Genomic DNA, 18,885 nt, shown 5'->3' with positions numbered 1-18,885 from the left:
CAATGTATGCTAAGCAGTTGCCATTGCCATCCATATGTTCTTGTTAAAATTCCTTTGATATTCCTGGTAAAACAAGGAGAAAGCTTAATTCTGGAAATGTCATAGAGGGTCATAGAGTCAAAGTGGTATGAAAAGAGCTACAAATGTCATGGCAACATACGCAGAATGATTTTATTAGAAAAATAAAGTATTGCTAAGAGTATTCTTTATGTGGGCCATTTATAAAGTATTCTTTATATGGGCCATTTTAGTGCAGTTGTTTTGAACCAAAGTTTAGTGTGCTTTGGACCAAATGTGATTTTTTTGGTTTGTGAAGTTCACAGTAGATTAAACAAAATGAAAAATGAGAGAAAAAATAATCATACTTGGAGAGCTGGCTTAGGCAGGATCTAAAATGGATTCAAAAATGAAATTTAAAAATCTATTGGGAAACGTGACATTTTTACATCATTGGAATAATTAATCTTTGACTTGAACCAATCTGTATCTTGCAAATTATATGTAATATAATAAAACATCTTTCCAATAATTTTAAAGCATGGAATTTTCTCCAGACACAAATTAAAAATATTTTGTAGTTGTATGAATAAATTGACAATATTTGGGTCAGTTCTGTAAAATTCCTATTAAGCAAGTTTAAAAAAAAAATCACAATTGTTTGTAATTATTTTTACCTCACTTAGCTTGTCTTCTTTCATCTCCAGAATGAATTGTCTTCTGATTCCATCAGTGGGAATGATGAATATACTTCATGCCAAATAACAAGCCATAACTCTTCAGGTAAACTGATATTGTAAAAATTAAAGAATAATCTTCTTCTGAGGCAAAATCTCAGGATTGTTGATGATTTGCTTTCTCTCCCTTTTTTGTGGGTTCTGAGGTGCATGATGAGACCAATTAGAAACATCCGATTCTTTTATAGATGGGACAGGAGTTGCCCATGGGACAAAAACAGAAAGTCGAGGTCAATTGAACATTCAAACCTACATTCAGTGCAATCATTGTTAATTCAACCTTGGTTTCGATGCCACGTTCCCCCTCTCTCCCCATAACCCGTGGCTACTTTGCAGTTTAAATGCCTTATCAATCCATCTTGAATGTATTCAGTGACTATGCCTCTTCTATCCTCTGGGACAGCCAATTCCAGAGATTCGTGACCTTCTGATTGTGAGCTTCTTGCTCATCTTAATCTGGAATTGGTGATGCTTATTTTAAAACTTTGTTCCTTGGTTCTAGATAACCTCACTGCATATCTCAGTATCCATTCAAAATCTTATGTTTCAATGAAGTCACCTTGTATTTCTTCTTACTTCAATGAATATAGGACCAGCTGCACACATCTTTTCTTCATACATCATAAACTTAATCCCAAGAACCAATCCTGTGAACTTTCTGTGCATCACCTCCAATGCAAGCACATCTTCCTTAAATATAGAGATGAAAACTGCATGTAATTCTTCAAGTCCTGGCTCATCAGTACCTGAAAAGTTGCATCAAAAGTTTCCTTCTTTCATTCTCCATGCTTCTTGCAATGTCTATTATGCTGCAGTCTAAACCTCAAACGTTTGACGACACTCAGCCTGTATTCGCTGGAGTTTGGAAGGATAAGGGGGACCTCATTGAAACTTACCAAATAGTGAATGGCTTGGATAGAATGAATGTGGAGAGGATGTTATCACTAGTGGGAGAGTCCAGGACCAGAGGCCATAGCCTCAGAATATACCTTTAGAAAGAAGATGAGGAGGAATTTCTTTTGTCAGAGGGTGGTTAATCTGTGGAATTTATTGCCACAGACAACTGTGAAGGCCAAGTCAATGGTTATTTTTGTAGTTATATTTGTTGAGTGGTGTGGGCTGAATCACCTGCAGTTCAACACCGACAGGACTAAGGAGTTAGTGGTGGACTTTAGGAGGAGAGGAACACCCCTGTCTCCTGTCTCCATCAATGGTGTGGATGTGAAGTTTATCAAGGAGTACAAATACCTTGGACTTTACCTGAACAGTAAAATGGACTGGTCCAGGAACGCCGAGGCCCTGTACTAGAAGGGGCAGAGCCGGCTGTACTTTTTAAGAAGGCTCCGCTCCTTCAAAGTCTGCAGTTAGCTGCTGCAGATGTTCTACCAATCGGTGGTAGCCAGTGTCATCTTCATCGCTGTCGTGTGCTGAGGCAGCAGAGCAAAGGCCGTCAGCGCCAACAAGATTAACAAACTCGTCAGGAAGGCTGGCTCCTTCCCGGGGTCGGAGTTGGATTCATGAGAGGTGGTCTTAAACTGCAGAGCATCTTGGACAATACAACTCACCCCCTCCATGACACACTGGTCAACCTGAGGAATACCTTCAGTAACAGACTGGTTCCACCATGAAGTGCCACAGGAGATCCTTTTTTCCTATGGTTATGAAACTGTACAACCTCCCACTTCTGTCATGGGGTATAACTGACTCCCCTCCCCCAATTGTTGCACATCCCCAATCCCTTTCATCACTTTAATTTCGTATCTTGTGTTTTATGACTGTCGGCAGATCAATTTCCCTCCTGGGATAAATAAAGTTCTATCATATTGTATTGCATTTTTGAAGGCGAAGATGAACAGATTCTTGATTAATAAGGAAGTCAGGGGTTATGAGATGAAGGCAGGAGAATGGGATTGGGAGGGAAAGATACATCGGCCAAGATTGACTGGCAGGGTAGACTTGATGGACCGAATGGCCTAATTTTGCACCTTCAGACTTCTGTACCTCCTGCTCGATGGTAGCATGGCAAAGCAGGTATGATCTGGATTATTTCACTGCATTTAATAAAAAGATTTAGAGGTTCACTTGGTATCCCAATAATTATAAAGTTCTGAACCAAGAGTGGCAAGAGGGGATTTAGCTGGATGGCTTTTTGCTGGTTGGTATGGATGCTGCAGGAAGACATTTTTAATGTTAATTTTGATATTTTAAGTTTTAATATTTTTTCTTACAACCTTCCATTTTAAAGTTGAATCTGATGACTAAGGAAAATGCATTACTTGTGACCAAGCCATTACAGGAATGATAGGTCTTATCTTGGTCAAAGTTGACATCAATATCTTTTAAAATGTGCCGGATGGAACTGCAAATGCTGGTGTACACTGAAGATGGACACAAAATGCTGGAGTAATTCAGCAGGTCATGCAGCATCTCTGGAGAAAAGGAATAGGTGATGTTTCGGGTCGAAACCCTGCTGAAGAAGGGTTACGCCAGCATTTTGTGTCGATCTTCTTTAAAATGTATTTGCTTTTAATAATTGTTATGCTGTATTGCACAATTGTAGTATTTGTGGTTTGCCTGCACACTATCAAGTTATCTTAAATATTTATACTTCTGTATAATGTCATTCTTGACGCAAAACGGTGATAACGCAGGAATTCTGAAGATAATAATTTTTCGATATTGGGTGGGAAATGTCAACCGATAATTGACAGTAGCTGCATTTGACTGCGTAGTGAAGCTCAAGTAGCAATGTCTGTTGCTCTAAACAATGCCTGGCCTACTTTTTTTCTTCACTAAATCAGTGTCTAGTATCTGACCTTGCACAGGCATGTCGAAAGGCAGAGGCTGACTCAGGATGAATATTTCTTTGCAGATAAAGAACTGAGAGTCGAGACGCCAGAGAGCCTCAGCCATCAGTCATCTGGATACAATTCGCTGTTATCAGCAGACGAATCGCCCAAAGCAACGTGCATCAATTCGTTATCTCTGACAGAAGTCACAAAGGTGAGTAAAATTGGATGAGATTTCCTTACGTCCTCTTTAAACTAGGGAGCGTGCTAAAGTTTAGTTTAGAGATACAGTATGGGAACTGGCCCTTCAGCCCCCCCCCAAATCCACAACGATCATAGATCACCCAGTTTATATTAGTTGTATGTTACGCCACTTTTGCATCCACTCCCTACACACTCGGGACAATTTACATAAGTCAATTGACAGACAAACATGCTTTCGGACGTGGAATGAGACTCGATGGGCCAAATGGCCTAATTATGCTCTTATGTCTTATGAAACCAGCACCCGGAGAAAACCTGCGCGGTCACATGGTGCGCCACTGTCCTGATATTAAATATTCTCCCATTTGGATTATTTAAGTCAGAAGTGGTATCACCTCTAGAATTCAGGATTAAGACTGAAACATTCTATGTTAAAAATGAATTGTTTTGAAAACATTGTCAACTTGTGGTTCATTCAACCTTACTTTCTATCTATGAGGGCAAGAAATATACACACAAAAAAATAAAGCTGTCTTATAAAATAACGACAGTTGTCAAAATGAAGAATATGCAAAGTTGGAGGAAGGGGTGGTAGTTGGAGATGATAGAGGGAAGAAGGCAGATAGAAGGGGAACTCATTTGAATGAGAATGATGTCCGGAGGCTGGAGAAAGAATACTGGAAGTGGAGTAAATAAAGACACATTGAAATGGAATAGAGATTGTGGAGGTATTTCAGGTTTTGGCTAACTTAAGGGCCTGTACCACTTAGGCGATGTTTTAGGTGACTGCCGGCGACTGTCAAAGTCGTAGCAGATCGGCAAAATTTTCTTTTACCCTGCGACGATGACCACGACAATGCCGAGATTGTCAGGTCGAGATTACACCGTCTTCGGAAACATCGTGAAATTCCCACACTGTCAATGCTTCTCTGGCGTCCTAATTTTCGCTGAAATCACTGACAAGTCGGTAATTACTTGAGAGTTTTGAAATATAACATCTTGCCCGGGTTACTTGAAAACCAAGCTTCACGGTAACAAGGCATAAACTGGATTGACTTCCAATTTACCAATAGCAGTATTAAGAAATTAAATTTTAAAAGTGGTTAAATGGATTTTTGTGCCGAGTGTGGGCATTTTTTGAAAATGTACAGGAGATGCATATCTGGTTTCTGGGTTGCATATCTGGGTTGGGAGCCTACTTTGGTAGCAAATATCTTCCACAGGGAAGCAAATATCTCAAAATTTAAAGGTTAAGTTGATGGAACTCAGGCTAAGAAACAGGACTTTAGAAATAACAGGCGCGTACATGTGCACTTTGGCTGATCGGTGTATCTGCTGGGCATTTTTTTACATTACATTTTGCAGCTTTTCCATTTCTATTTGTTTTCTCTCTCTTAGTACCCTCAGATGGCTGCATCATCAGATTATCAATACCATAATCCTGATCATACATCACACTTGACTCTGCCCTATCCATCCTTCTCTACCCTCTCCATACTTGGAAATCAACTTGTTTTTCCTCTTTCCCAGTTCTGATGGAGAGTCTTCTGAAACGATTAACTCTGTTCTTCCATGTATGCTACTTGCTCAAAGTGCTGAGTGGTTCTAGCAAAGGTAGACACAAAATACTAGAGTAACTCAGCAGGTCAGGCAGCATCTCTGGAGAAAAAGGATGAGTGACATTTTGGGTCAGGTCCCTTCTTCAGACTGAGTTATTCTAGCACTTTGTTCTATCTCTACTTGTATACCAGATTGCCTTCAATACCAAATGCTGCCATTTTTGTTGTGCCTGAAAGGAAACTGTTACCTTATTGGTTGGCATGGACGAAGGGCCTGTTTCTGTATCATATGACTCTGACCCTGTACTTGAGGGTAACTTTTTCCAGTCTGATTCCAAAATGGGATAAGTGTGGTGGGGTCATCCACTGCCTGAACGTCACTGTTTGCAAACAATTATGTGTAGGAAGGAACTGCACATGATGGTTTAACCCGAAGATAGACACAAAAAGCTGGAGTAACTCAGCGGGACAGGCAGCATCTCCAGAGAGAAGGAATGGGTGACGTTTTGGGTCAAAACCCTTTTTCAGACCAATTAATTGTGCTAATAGTTACCTGCCCAGCAGGTTCCTTCTAGAAGTGCACATGTACGTGCCTGTAATTTCTAAAGTCCTGTTTCTTCACCTGAGTTAACGTTTCAAAAGCAACCTGTGGATCTGAATGATTTGTCAGGCAGCGTCTAACAGAATTCCCGGGTACATTTATGACCTATGGATTCTCTTTGTATGTTCAGGAAGGCTGCCCTCGATAAATGTTGGGATAAATGTCAAGCTCATCACATCGTACAAAGCTTTTCGGTGTTTTACTTATCATATATTTCAACTTCAATACGATACGATAAAACTTTATATTCATGCAAATGAAGTCATTTATCCAAGATAACAAGAGATAAGAGAGTCTGAAGAAGGGTGCCGACCTGAAATGTCATCTATTTTTCGCAAGAGCTGCTGTCTGACCTGCTAAGTTACTCCAGCATTTTGTGTCCATCTAAGAGATATTAAAGTTTAGCATTTCAAGGTTTCAGGGTCAGTTTATTGTCACATGTACTGGTTAAGGTACAATGAAATTTGAGTTACCATACAGCCATACTAAGTGAAAAGCAACAAGGCACACAACCACATAAAAGTTAACATAAACATCCATCACAGTGTTGTCCAAAAAAGAGTTACCCATGGTCATTGTAATCAGCACAACTCTTACTCATTTAGCGACAGTGGGAGATGTCTGCAGCAAATGGCATTTGGGATAAAGCTGTTGGATTTATTCAAGAGCAATGTTACATAATGTTTTCATGGAAAGTTATCCGAGACATCCATTCTTGTTTATAATTAGACATTAGAATGAACAACTGTAGCTGGGGACAGTTGACTGCAGGATCAGGGAGGTAGCTAAAATTACATTTGGAAATTTTGATGTAAAAAATGGGAATGATAGAATTTGGAGACACACGTGATTGCAGATGCTGGCATTTCCTGTTTATGATTATACTCTGGAAGATTAAAAAAATAATTTTATCATCGCATATTAGAAAACGATCCAGTTTTGTTCTTCATATACAAGCTAGTGTTTTTCTGCACGTTGTAGTATGTAAGAGTTGGTATGTTTTTCCATTCAAACCCATGTCTTGTATTTTAGTCACACGCGGTGAAGTATAAAGTGGAAAGGATAAGCAAAATGTGAGTATTTATTCTTGTGTTGAAACAGGTGTTAATTTTGCAATTGTTTCCAAATAAATGTGCAATTGTATTTATGTTTGTAAGTTGGTAGTAAACAAATAGGACAACATTGTCATTAATTGCCATATTTTCCTATTTCATGCATAAATATATTTCAAAACTGCCTACATGGGCAGATTGGACGTGTAGATAGGGCATCTTGGTCAGCATGAACAAGTTGGGCCAAAGGGCTTGTTTCTGTGCACTCTGACTATGGTTCTATATGATATCTTTTGTTTTATTCATTCTGAGGGTTCCTACAAACATATAAATTTAATTTTACACAAGTACCTGCTTAGCTCAAGCATTGAGAGCACTGGTTCGTCATAATGCTGGCGGTTCCAGAATCCAAATGCTCGCCAGTACATGACCCTATACTTGAAGTGATGGGGTGGGAGCGTGATGGGTAAGACATCCACTCAAGCTGTATGCGCCAGGAACCTAGCAAGATCTCTTTCCCTCAGCACTGGCACATCTGGAGCAATGAACAGTTCCTTTGCTGCATGGCTCGTCGTATGGTCAGCCACTGTGTCCATTGGTAACGGCTGGCATTGGACTGGGCTTAGAATTGCAATCACTGGGTGCTACATATGGGGATCAGGCTGTATTCTGCTTGTCAAGCGAGTGTGGGACTATCAGTGGGCACAACATTTTTGTTGGCAGATTGCCTAGATGCTATGATTTCACTAATCATCACCGACTGGATGTGATGGAAACTGCTGCCTCCTGCTTTTGCCTGGCTGCATAGCTTTCTCAGTCCACAGATTTCTCCGTGCAACAGGCTCAATGGCCAGAGACCATACCTGTTTGTGGCCTCCTCTACTGGCCCAGTGAGATCCATTGTCAGCTTCTGCATGGCATGTTGTAACCTTCCTGAGTCAGATGTTGGAACCTTCCAGCAGCTGTCTCCACCTTTGCGCTCTCTTCCCCTTACCTGACTCCATCTGATTTATTTATCTCTTTTCTTCTGTCTCTCTATCTATTGTCTTGCTGTCTCAGCCTACCATTCATTCCCTACTGTCAAGCTTCACCCATCACCTAATCACCTCTCTTTTCTGTCTCACTGCGCTCTCTCTCTCCTCTTTGACAATCTCCCCTCTCACTCTCCGTCCTGAGGCACGGGCTTGACTCCAGCATCTCAAATTTCGCTTGGGCAGCTTCCAACCCAGTGGTATGAACTTTGATTTCTCTAACTTCAAGTAACCCCTGCATTCTCTCCATTCCTCCCCCACCCAAGTCGCACCAGCTTCTCATTCTCACCCAGCAAACAGTTAAGGGCCTGTCCCACTTAGGCGTTTTTTTAGGCGACAGCCGGCGACTGTCAAAGTCGTAGCTGATCGCCGAAATTTTCTTTTACCCGACGACAATGATCACGACAATGCCGAGTCAGGTCGAGATTACAGCGTCTTCGGAAACATCGCAAAATTCCCACGCTGCCAATGCTTCTCTGGCGTCCTAATTTTCGCTGAAATCACTGACAAGTCGGTAAGTACTTGAGAGTTTTGAACTATAACATCTTGTATGGGTTACTTAAAAACCAAGCTTCACTGTAACAAGGCATAAACTGGATTTACTTCCAGTTTACTAATAGCTGTATTAAAAAAAATTTTTTTTTTAAGTGGTTAAGTGGATTTTTGTGAAAAGTGTGTGGGCATTCTTTGAAAATGTACGGGAGATGCATATCTGGTTTCTGGATTGCATATCTGGGTTGGGAGCCCACTTTAAATGTAATGGCTGATGGCCATAAATATCACAAAATCCCCACGCTTACCTGACCGTCAAACTGTCGCCTCCAATCTACCTGTCAAATGTCCTGACGGTAAATAAATTGGTTAAACACAAGCATTTTATGGTATTTTGAAATGACTTTACTTATTTTAATATGTGCTTCTAAATGCATCTAAGAGAACCTAGCAAACCTGGGAACAGCATGCGACAGCGCTCGCAATAAGCAATGACAAGCTAGCTGTCGCCGAGAAATTTCACTCTGGATGATTTCTCTGCGACGCTCTGAGATCCACTACGATTCTTGGAAGACTCCTCACGATCAAGCCCACGACACCCGGCGAACTGTCGGCGACAGCCTAGTCACCGACAGTTGCCTTAAAATCGCCTAAAGTGGGACAGGCCCTATAACAATGACCTGTTTCATTTATCATCGTTCCTTTTTATGTCTTTTATTCATTTATTCTATATCTCTCAACATTACCGTCTACATCTCTCGTTTCCCTTTCCCTTGACTCATCAGTCTGAGAGCGTCTCGACCCGAAATGTCACCTATTCCTTCTCACCAGAAATGCTGCCTGTCCCGCTGAGTTACTCCAGCACTTTGTGTATATCTTCGGTTTAAACATCGCATCTGTTGTTCGTTCCTACACTTTTTTTCTGTTGGCAATGGATCAGATTTTTTTTATCTTGGTAGATAGAAACAATCATTTTGATCAAATTGTTTTTGCACATCTGAAAAGGCCTTCTGTGGGTCAGAGAATTTTTTATTTATTTCTGTTTTAATCTCTGAATTTCTTACTCCCTTTGCATATTATTAGGATTACTAGTCTGTGTTGATTTGTATTGGCCCCAGTTAATCCCCCGTGTGGTAACTGCATTGGTGGGAACATGAAGCAAACATTCAGTCTGAAGAAGGGCCTCGACCCGAAATGTCACCCATTCCTTCTTTCCCGAGATGCTGCCTGACCCACTGAGTTACTTCAGCATTTTGTGTCTACCTTTGAAGCAAACATTATATCTGTTACAGGTTATAACTCAAACATCAAGGCAGGTCAAAATTACATTAGTGGATAAATGGGTATCTCTCTATTCTTATTATTTTGTTGCTGTTCCATTTTTGGAATAATTGAAACCTCTAGAAAACTATTGCCATGTTTTTTTTATCTGCAGTACCTGATCATGGCCACAAGATAGCACAGATTTCTACACTGATACACTCACAATTGTTACTGGTATGTTTGAGCACAGCACCACCCTGTGGAAGAAATCAAATAAAAATAGAATTATCCAATACAGTTTTCGATAACTGACTTACAAAAAACTCCGTCCCTTCAACCCCCAATTTTCATCCCCTCTTTTCCCTGTGCCCTGCTTTGCTTCACACCAATCTCTCTGCTTCCTCCCCCACCTCTATTCTTTCATCTGGCTTCATAATTCACACCTGTCTGAAGAAGGGTCCCAAACAGAAACATCACCCAACTCATTTTTGTCCAGAAATGATGCCTAACCCACTTACCACAGCACTTTCTTTGGTATAAACCAGAATCTGCAGTTCTTTGTTTCTATATTCTGTTTCGCCCCATCTCTCTTCCAGCATTCTCTCCCCACCTCACCCCTCTTCCCCTCCCCACCCCCCACAATCGGTCTGAAGAAGGGTCCCAATCCGAAACATCATCTATCCATGTTCTCCAGAGATGCTGCCTGACCCACGTAGCACTTTGTGATTTAGAAGGTTCCTTTATTCAATTAGCCTTGCATGAAGAAGCAAAGAGAGCAATCTTGAGTACAGAGCCAGTGCTTGACAATGGACTCATCAAGATGTACTGGTAATCGAAAATGTAATTCTCAACAAAAGACAACTGCAAATCTAAAGATGATTTGTGGACTACAGCACCCAGTTCAGCAATTCTCTTTTGCAGTTGTGAAACAGTTGGTGAAGGACACATTGGACCCTCTTCCAAAAGGAAAAATGGAACTTGCACAAACTCGGCACAGTGGTGCAGCTGTTAGAACCACTACTTCACAGTTCCGGAGACCCGGGTTCGTTCCTGACCTTGAATTCTGTCTGTGCCAAGTTTGCACGTTCTCCCTGTGACTGCATAGGTTTCCTCCGGGTTCTCCGGTTTCCTCCCACATCCCAAAGACATGCGAGTTTGTAAGTTAATTGGCCTCTGTAAAATTGTTTTGTAGTGTGCAGGGAGTGGATGAGAAAGTGAATCATAGAACTAACGTGAACAGGTAATCGTTGGTCGGTGCAGACACGGTGGGCCGAAGGGCCTGTTTCCATGCCGTATTTCTAAATTATTCGGAATGCAAATAAGTTGTCTGTTAAAGATTGATTGGGCTTTACAATTAAACACACAAAACCAGCACAAACTGAAAAGGTATTATCAACTGCAACAGGTTTTACAAAAACAATCGACAATCCTGCTACCCTAAAAGCAGTACAAAAAATAGGTGTAGTTTCATCAAATTTTGAAGAGACAAAAAAGAATCAGGACAGGCAGCATCTCTAGATCGAAGGAATGGGTGATGTTTCAGGTCGAGATGAAGGGTGTCAACCTGAAACGTCACCCACTCCTTTGATCCAGAGATGCTGCCTGTCCCGCTGAGTTACTCCAGCATTTTGTGTCTATCGTCAGTTTAAACCCGCATCTGCAGTTCCTTCCTACACAAAAAGAAACAGGATATGCTTTAACTTCGACGTGATGTAAGAAAAAAGAGACATGAGATTTTGTACATGCACTCAGAAGATCTTGATATCAAACTTGAATAAAAACAAAAAAAATGAAATTGGAAGATAAAGCAGAGATAATGAAAACACTGCAGACCAAGACCATCACCAAACTATAAGATTGAACTAAAAGCAAGTGGAACAAGCTCATCTCTTCCTAAAACATTGAAAACCAAAGCTCAGACGTAAAGTGAACTACTGGACACCGAAATTGATTTGTGTAAGAAAGTACAAGCTGAAGAAGATATCACTAAACTTTGGGGGGGAAAAACAGCTGGAGGCTGCCAAACGGTGGATCCATTTTCTGTTTGTGGGAGGGGACAACTCCGGAGGCCGAGGTAGTGGCAAAGGGCATCATGGCCCAGTCTGGAGTCTAATTTTCCACTCATAGTCGACCACTTTCCAAAATCATTGAATATCACTGGATTTTCAGAAAGGACCCAACATGGAAGTCCGGTCACATTTTTCACAGTTTGGTGAACTTGAGGATTGTCAAATTGATGATGATTCTTGTCATGCAATCATCACCTACAAGATGAGGACAGAAGCAGACACTGCTGCCTTGCTTGGAATTTGTTTCAAGAGGCAGGACTTAAACTTGCATGGTACAAACTTGGATGCACCACCATTGTTAAGCCGAATGAAGATGTGGAGGCAGATGAAGAGGAGTCTCAGGAAGAATCTTTGATTGATGATTCATTACTACAAGACGACAATGATGATAAGTTTTATGGTCTTGCGTCCTTTTTGGCAAACTAGCCATTCCTTGTGTCTGCAAATAAAAAAGAACAAACTGACTGCACCCTTTTACCGTAAGCATTATTAACCTTGTGTAAGAGTTAATGGTATTGGGCTACCAACTTTCAAACACCCCCATCTCATCCTCATTTGGAGAGTGGGACAGATTGCTAACAGGCCGGGGAAATGATGAATTGGGTAAGCCAATTGCTGAAGGGAAAGGATACTTGTGGTGAGATGCTGCAACTGCATAAATAATGCACCATTTATGAAACATCTGACACTTTACTAGACGGGCTCGTAATAAAATTTAATGGGCAGAATTATTTAAATCACCTTCAAGGCTATAGTGTTCTGCACTGCAGGATTTGATGTAGCCCAGGAAGTATTCATTTGAAAAATAGTCATTGCACCATTATGCTTAGATCCTTTATATTTGGTTTAGTATATTTTGGAGATAAATTGTGGAAACAGACCCTTCATCCCTCAGCGTCCGTGCTGACCGACGATCACCTGTACACTAGTTCTATGTTATCCCTGTTTTGTATCCTACACATTAGGGGCAATTTATAGAAGGCAATGAACCTGCACGTCTTTGGAATGTGGCGGAAACCGGAGCACCCGGAGAAAACCCACGCGGTCACAAGGTGAACTTACAAACTCCATACTGTCAGCACCCGTAGTCATGATCGAACCCAGGTCTCTGGCGCAATAAGGCAGCTACTCCACCTCTGCACCACTGTGCCAAATCGAGTTGTGTGAGAACAAGTTAATTTGATATGATTATATTTCCGAAGCATGCAGAATCTAACGACCAGGAGGGAGGAGTGGCATTGATGTTTTTAATTTCTTCCCTAGGATTGAAGAAACCTCAGAACTACTAAAGTGTACAGAAAATTCAGCTGAGACTAACAATACAGGCCCTTCATTGATTCTCTAGCAAAATCCCATGGATGTTGAAAATCAAACATAAAAACAAAAATTGCTAGAACTACCCAGCAGTTCAGGGCTGTGTCAGTACCCAGAAAGAGGCAGAATTAATGTTTCGAGTCAGTGACTTGATCAATACAACTGATTGCATCATTGGAGAGGTTCAAAGTTTATATTCCCACTTGATTAAAAATATATATTTATTGTGGATTTTATAATTAAGTAGAAGTTTAACTTATTTACCAACACTGACATTTCCGATTGTGAAGTTTTATAATATCGGAAGCTACAATAATAAATGTCTTTGAAATCTTAATATGTAACTTCAAAACAAATTGCAAAAGATGAATAAAACTATTTTGCTTTCAGTTGATTTGATTTTTTAATGTATTGTAGCCACTGCGTGTGTATGTGCGTGTGTGTTACCGTCTTGTGTTGATTTATTACACAATTCTAAGGAATGGACAGCAGTATCTTACAACTGTGAGGACAGTCTTTAGTTAACAGGATTAGAATATTCTTTGTTTCGCATAATGTTTATCGTAGAGTTTCTTGATGACTTTCGGTCAGTGGGGCATTTTATTTTATTCAAGTCTAATCTTGAGACAGCAGCCAAGATGAAAGGTTAACCATGAGCCCTATTAAACTCAATGGTTAAGTTAATTTTCTTTTACTAACCAAGAAGGACAGGGCCACCAGAAGCATAGATCCTTCACTGAAGGGTATCACTATTCCTTCATCGTCACTGGGTCCAACTCCTGGAACTCCTACTTACCAGCACTGTAGGAGGACCTTCACCAGAAGTCTGCACTGATGCAAGAAGGCAGCACCCTCTCAAGGACAATTGGGGATGTGCAATATATGGTGCCTTTACTGGCAAACACAGATTCTGAAAAAATAAATAAATTAGAGAATGCACATCCTCTACTTTTGTCTAATGCGCAATCTGTTTAAAAATTGTTATAAACTACTGGGTTTTACTTCCTAGTTTGTTGTCTGTCAGGTTTCTTTAATACACCCGGCTGCTCGGATATCATTGTTGTTGGATGCTATGGATCCCTTGGAATTTGTTGCAGCTATCGACATTGGGAATGCTGAACGGCATGTCATAGAGATTGCCAAGTGGGAAGCTTTCTTTCAGACCAGTTTTAAGTGCCATTATGTAGAAATGAGAATCTGCAGGTGCTGGTTTACGAAAAAAGACAATGTGCTGGAGTAACTCAGCGGGTCAGGCAGCATCTCTCGTTCATACCTAACAGTATGAACATTAAATTTTCCAATTTTAGGTTACAACAAAGCCCTCCCGTTTCTCCCCCACATCCTCCTTTCTTTCAACACCTCCCCTTTCTCCCTCACACACTCCCTTTCTCCCCGCCTCCCCCTTTCCTCCCCACCTGTACTCTCACCTACTTCTCCCCTTCCACCTACATTCCTTCCCCTGGCTTCACAATTTGCAACTCTTCAATCCTTTTGTCTCAACAATTTTTTCATACCTGGCCTTTGTCCAACCATCTGCCTATCAAAATCCCCCTCATCTGTGTGCACCTATTACCTGCCAAGCTTTGTCCTGCTCCTCCCTTTCTTCCAACTGTCTTTTCCCCCCACCTACAATCAGTCTGAAGAAAGGTCCTGATCCAAAATGTTACCTATCCATGTTGTCCAGAGATGCTGCCTGACCTGCTGAGTTACAACAGTTTGTGTCTTTTTAAATGCCATTACTTCAACACTGATGGCAAGATCAGTCCCAAGGAGAAAAGGCAGCAGGAACAGCAAAAGTAAATGAAGGAAACCCAAGGTCATCTTAGCCAGGTTGCATCATTGTTTTGGCTGAGGATACAGCTGCATTTACAGCTGCAAAAGATTAAATGATTCATTTCCAATCCATTAAGAAGAAATCAGGAATGAGTGTTTTTTTTAAGGTAGAGAAAACCTTCCAAGATAGCTCAAATTCTTAACATTTTACAAATGTCATAGCTGAAGCACTTAATGCAGTAAAAAAGAAAACTTGGCATTGCCCTGCACTATTTGAACGTAATCTGCAGAAAAAGTTATTGAATTAGACGCACAATTGACAAAGGCAAAATTGACTGGGTGAGGCTTCAATATTGCACCAAGTGTTTCAGAAGCATAAAGCACACTTTAAAGTTATAACTTAACATGCATTTGTTCGAGCTGATGCCAATTCTGACTCAGAAAACTCAGTTAATTCATAAAATGGAACCAGACAAAGCTGACACACTAACTCTCGCCTGCCATCTCAAATCGACTTTCGAATGCTCACAGGCTCGGTCAATTGTGAGACATTTAACAGGCATTTAGACAGATAGGAACTCCACTGCGGCAGATGTCTTCTGGAGGACCACTGAGGAGCCGAGGCCGGAACCTGGCAGGTCGACAAAGCCTGTGGCCGATGGAGCCTGGGCCGGTGCCATGGAGGCATCCAGAGAGGACCCGGCAGCGATGGTGGAGAGGTCGGTGCGGCGGTTGATGATGCCGCCGGACGAGGATGGACACGTGGAAGTGAGGACGCCGCTGCCAAGGGAAGGAACAAACAAGGACCTGGCGTGGGGGGGGGGGGGGGGGACCACTGTGAGGGAAGGGGAAGAGCAATGGGAACCCGGCGTGGTGGGACCGCCATGAGAGAGGGGGACGAACAATGGAGGACCCGGCATGGGGGGGGGGCGGCCGAGAGGGAGGGGGAGAACAATGGGACCTAGCGCGGGGCCACTTTGTAAGCGCCCTTTTTGGGTGACTATTTGCATACCTTGGGTATGCAAGCAAAGTATTTCACCTTGACTTATCACATGTAACAATAACGCATTCATTCATTCAACAGAATGATACAAACCATGTGCAGGCAGTCAAGATTAAATTGGCATTGTGGTCAGTGCAGACATGATGGGCCAAAGGGCCAGTTCCTGTGCTATACTGTTCTACATTCTCTAATATGTGTATCCCCCCAGGTATTAAAGTGAATTTTCACCTTAATAACTGGAAAATAGAGTACACCATTGATCTCTTTGGGATAAACACATGTCCCTTTGGTACTAACCCTCTGCTAGGTCCAGTTGTTCTTGGAAAAATCAGTCTGATACCAAGAAAAAAAAAAAATCATGTCTTGTAAATTCAGGACCTTATAATAGAAGTGGGAGAAGATGATGGGTATTAAATTGTCAGTAGGTGTTGTTCTTGTTTCATGACATTGACCACCTTTTCAACTTGCCTAATTCCACAAGCAATTGTAAAACCCTTTGTTTTATATATGATCAAACTTCAATCGCTTTTATGTTACCTAGGAATAGGAGAAAAAATGTCTAACGATTGTTTTGAGAAACAAAGCTGTCTCATCCTTCCTCAACCATTCCAGTGAAACAATCATACAGTTGCCATGCTGGAGATTTTTTAAGGGGTAAGGACTGGGGGTAGAGGAGTGGGGGGAGGCTTTGTTACCATTATGAACTATTACAGGGTATTTGATACAATTATTTTTATAATTTCCTCTTATATAGTTTATAATCCATTGCTGATAGAAAGAAGGCCTTATCACTGCCGAATATAACCACACACTCTCTTGGTACGTAGAAACAAAAACTGAAGATGCTGGTTAATACACAAAAGGACACCAAGTTCTGGAGTTGTTGGTTATTGATAATAATAAATTCATGACCTTTTGCTTTGTCCATCTCAGATAATTTTCTTTCTGCTCACTTCCCCTTGCTAGTTCTCTGCACTCATTTTAAAGATTCCAAAGAATCTATTTACAAACCGTCACTTAGTTTATAATCCAGGTAGCTAAATCATTTCCTTTATATGGTAGACTTTATTATCTGTACATCTGGCCTTTGTCCAATCATCTGCCTATCAAAGACCCTTTTGCCTGTGTTCATCTATTACTGAAGATAGACACAAAAAGCTGGAGTAACTCAGTGGGACAGGCAGCATCTCTGGAGAGAAGGAATGGGTGACGATTCAGGTCGAGACCCTTCAGACCAGTTAGAGAAAAGGGAAACGAGAGATATAGATGATGATGAAGAGAGATAAAGAACAATGAATGAAAGATATGCAAAAAGTAATGATGAAGAAGGACATAGGTCATTGTTAGTTGTTGGGTGAAAATGAAAAGCTGTGGGGGAGGGATAGGGGGAAAGGGAATTTGGTGGGGGAGGGATAGAGAGAAAGGGAATGCCGGAGTTACTTGAAGTTAGAGAAATCAAAATCTTACCACTGGGCTGTAAGCTGCCCAAGCGAAATATGAGATGCACCTATTATCTGCCAGGATTTGCCTGCTCCTTGTTCTCTTGTATTGTCCTGTGTATAAGGATGCTATTTGGCCTATTGTGTGTGTAGTGTCCGTTAAGGACAATTCTAATTAATTATCTATATTCCTACAATCAGTTTCCCTTTCCAGTAAATATCAAATTCTTTAGTCACTATTACTCTTTAATCTGGTCCCATGATCCATTGCCACTTCAACAAACTCTTACAAATTGGTCCCATTTTGACAAGCTAGATTGAAGTAAATTACTATGTACATGATTGTTTTGTACTTAAAGCAAATTAATTGTTTGCGTGCAAAAGTTATGCTCCTAATTTCTCTTTCATTTTCTCTTTTTAAATCCTTTGGCTGCACCTTGAGAATATATTATCGTTATATGAATGGGAATGCTTGGTGGACTGACAGCCAGGATTAGAATAACATCTGGAGAATTTTAATTCAAGTAATGATTTAAATCTGGAATTAAAAACATGCATTGGCAATGACAACCAAGAAAGCAGAGGATTGTCAAAGAAAATAATTTGGTTCATTAATGTTCTTTAGGGAAACACCATTAATTTATCTAGCACCATAACCTTATTTAGTCAGTCTACCCTGTGCCTTAGCGGCCTTCTCAATAGGTCCAGCAAGCCATTCACTTAAGGCCGCCTTGGCCTACGCAATCCCCCTGTTGCCAAACCTTTTAACTCCCCTTCCCATTCCCACACTGACCTTTCTGTCCTGGGCCTCCTCCACTATCAGAGTGAGGTCGCACTTAAATTGGAGGAACAGCATCTCATATTTTGCTTGGGCAGCTTACATCCCAGCGGTATGAATATTGATTTCTCTAATTTCAAGTAACCCTTGCATTCCCTCTCTCTCCCTCTCCCACTCTAGTTGTCCTGCTAGTTTCATTGTTTATATTCCTTCGTTATCACCCATTCCACAGCCAACAATGGACCATTGTGGCTCTACATTTCCTTTCTCATCGGTGCCGATTCTGATTTGTTCAGTACCTTTTCGTACCTCTGGTTTCCCTCTCCCCTGACTCTCAGACTGAAGGGTCTCGACCCGAATGTCCCTTTCTCCAGAGTTACTCCCTGACCCACTTTAGGCGATTTTAAGGCGACTGTCAAAGTCGTAGCAAATCGTCAAACTTTTCTTTTACCCGACGACAATGACCACGACAATGCCGAGTCAGGTCGAGATTACACCGTCTTTGGAAACATCACAAAATTCCCACGCTGTCAATGCTTCTCCGGCGTCCTAATTTTCGCTGAAATCACTGACAAGTCGGTAAGTACTTGAGAGTTTTGAACTATAACATCTTGTATAGGTTACTTAAAAACCAAGCATCACTGTAACAAGGCATAAACTTGATTTACTTCCAGTTTACTAATAGCTGTATTTATTTTTTTTAATTAAAAAGTGGTTCAGTGTTTTTTTGTGAAACGTGTGTGGGCATTCTTTGAAAATGTACGGGAGATGCACATCTGGTTTC

At 41.1% G+C, this 18,885-nt stretch overlaps 1 protein-coding gene and 1 pseudogene across 4 annotated transcripts in view; both read left to right on the top strand.

Moving 5' to 3' along the window:
- Nucleotides 1-13,407, top strand: part of cep44 (centrosomal protein 44) — a 67,138-nt gene extending 53,731 nt beyond the window's left edge. For all 4 annotated transcript variants that reach the window (XM_078432122.1, XM_078432116.1, XM_078432114.1 and 1 more), the window contains 4 exons: nucleotides 705-780; nucleotides 3,607-3,737; nucleotides 6,920-6,960; nucleotides 13,058-13,407. In XM_078432122.1, coding sequence (XP_078288248.1) covers nucleotides 705-780; nucleotides 3,607-3,737; nucleotides 6,920-6,960; nucleotides 13,058-13,139 — 330 coding nt within the window. In that variant the 3' untranslated portion in view covers nucleotides 13,140-13,407. The remainder of the gene's footprint in view (nucleotides 1-704; nucleotides 781-3,606; nucleotides 3,738-6,919; nucleotides 6,961-13,057) is intronic.
- LOC144611240 (RNA-binding protein 26 pseudogene) lies at nucleotides 11,426-12,412 on the top strand (annotated as a pseudogene).
- Nucleotides 13,408-18,885: the final 5,478 nt, after the last annotated feature.

The sequence above is a fragment of the Rhinoraja longicauda genome, chromosome 3 (assembly GCF_053455715.1).
Source record: "Rhinoraja longicauda isolate Sanriku21f chromosome 3, sRhiLon1.1, whole genome shotgun sequence".
Lineage (NCBI taxonomy): Eukaryota > Metazoa > Chordata > Chondrichthyes > Rajiformes > Arhynchobatidae > Rhinoraja > Rhinoraja longicauda.
This window is presented reverse-complemented; position numbering and strand designations above follow the sequence as displayed.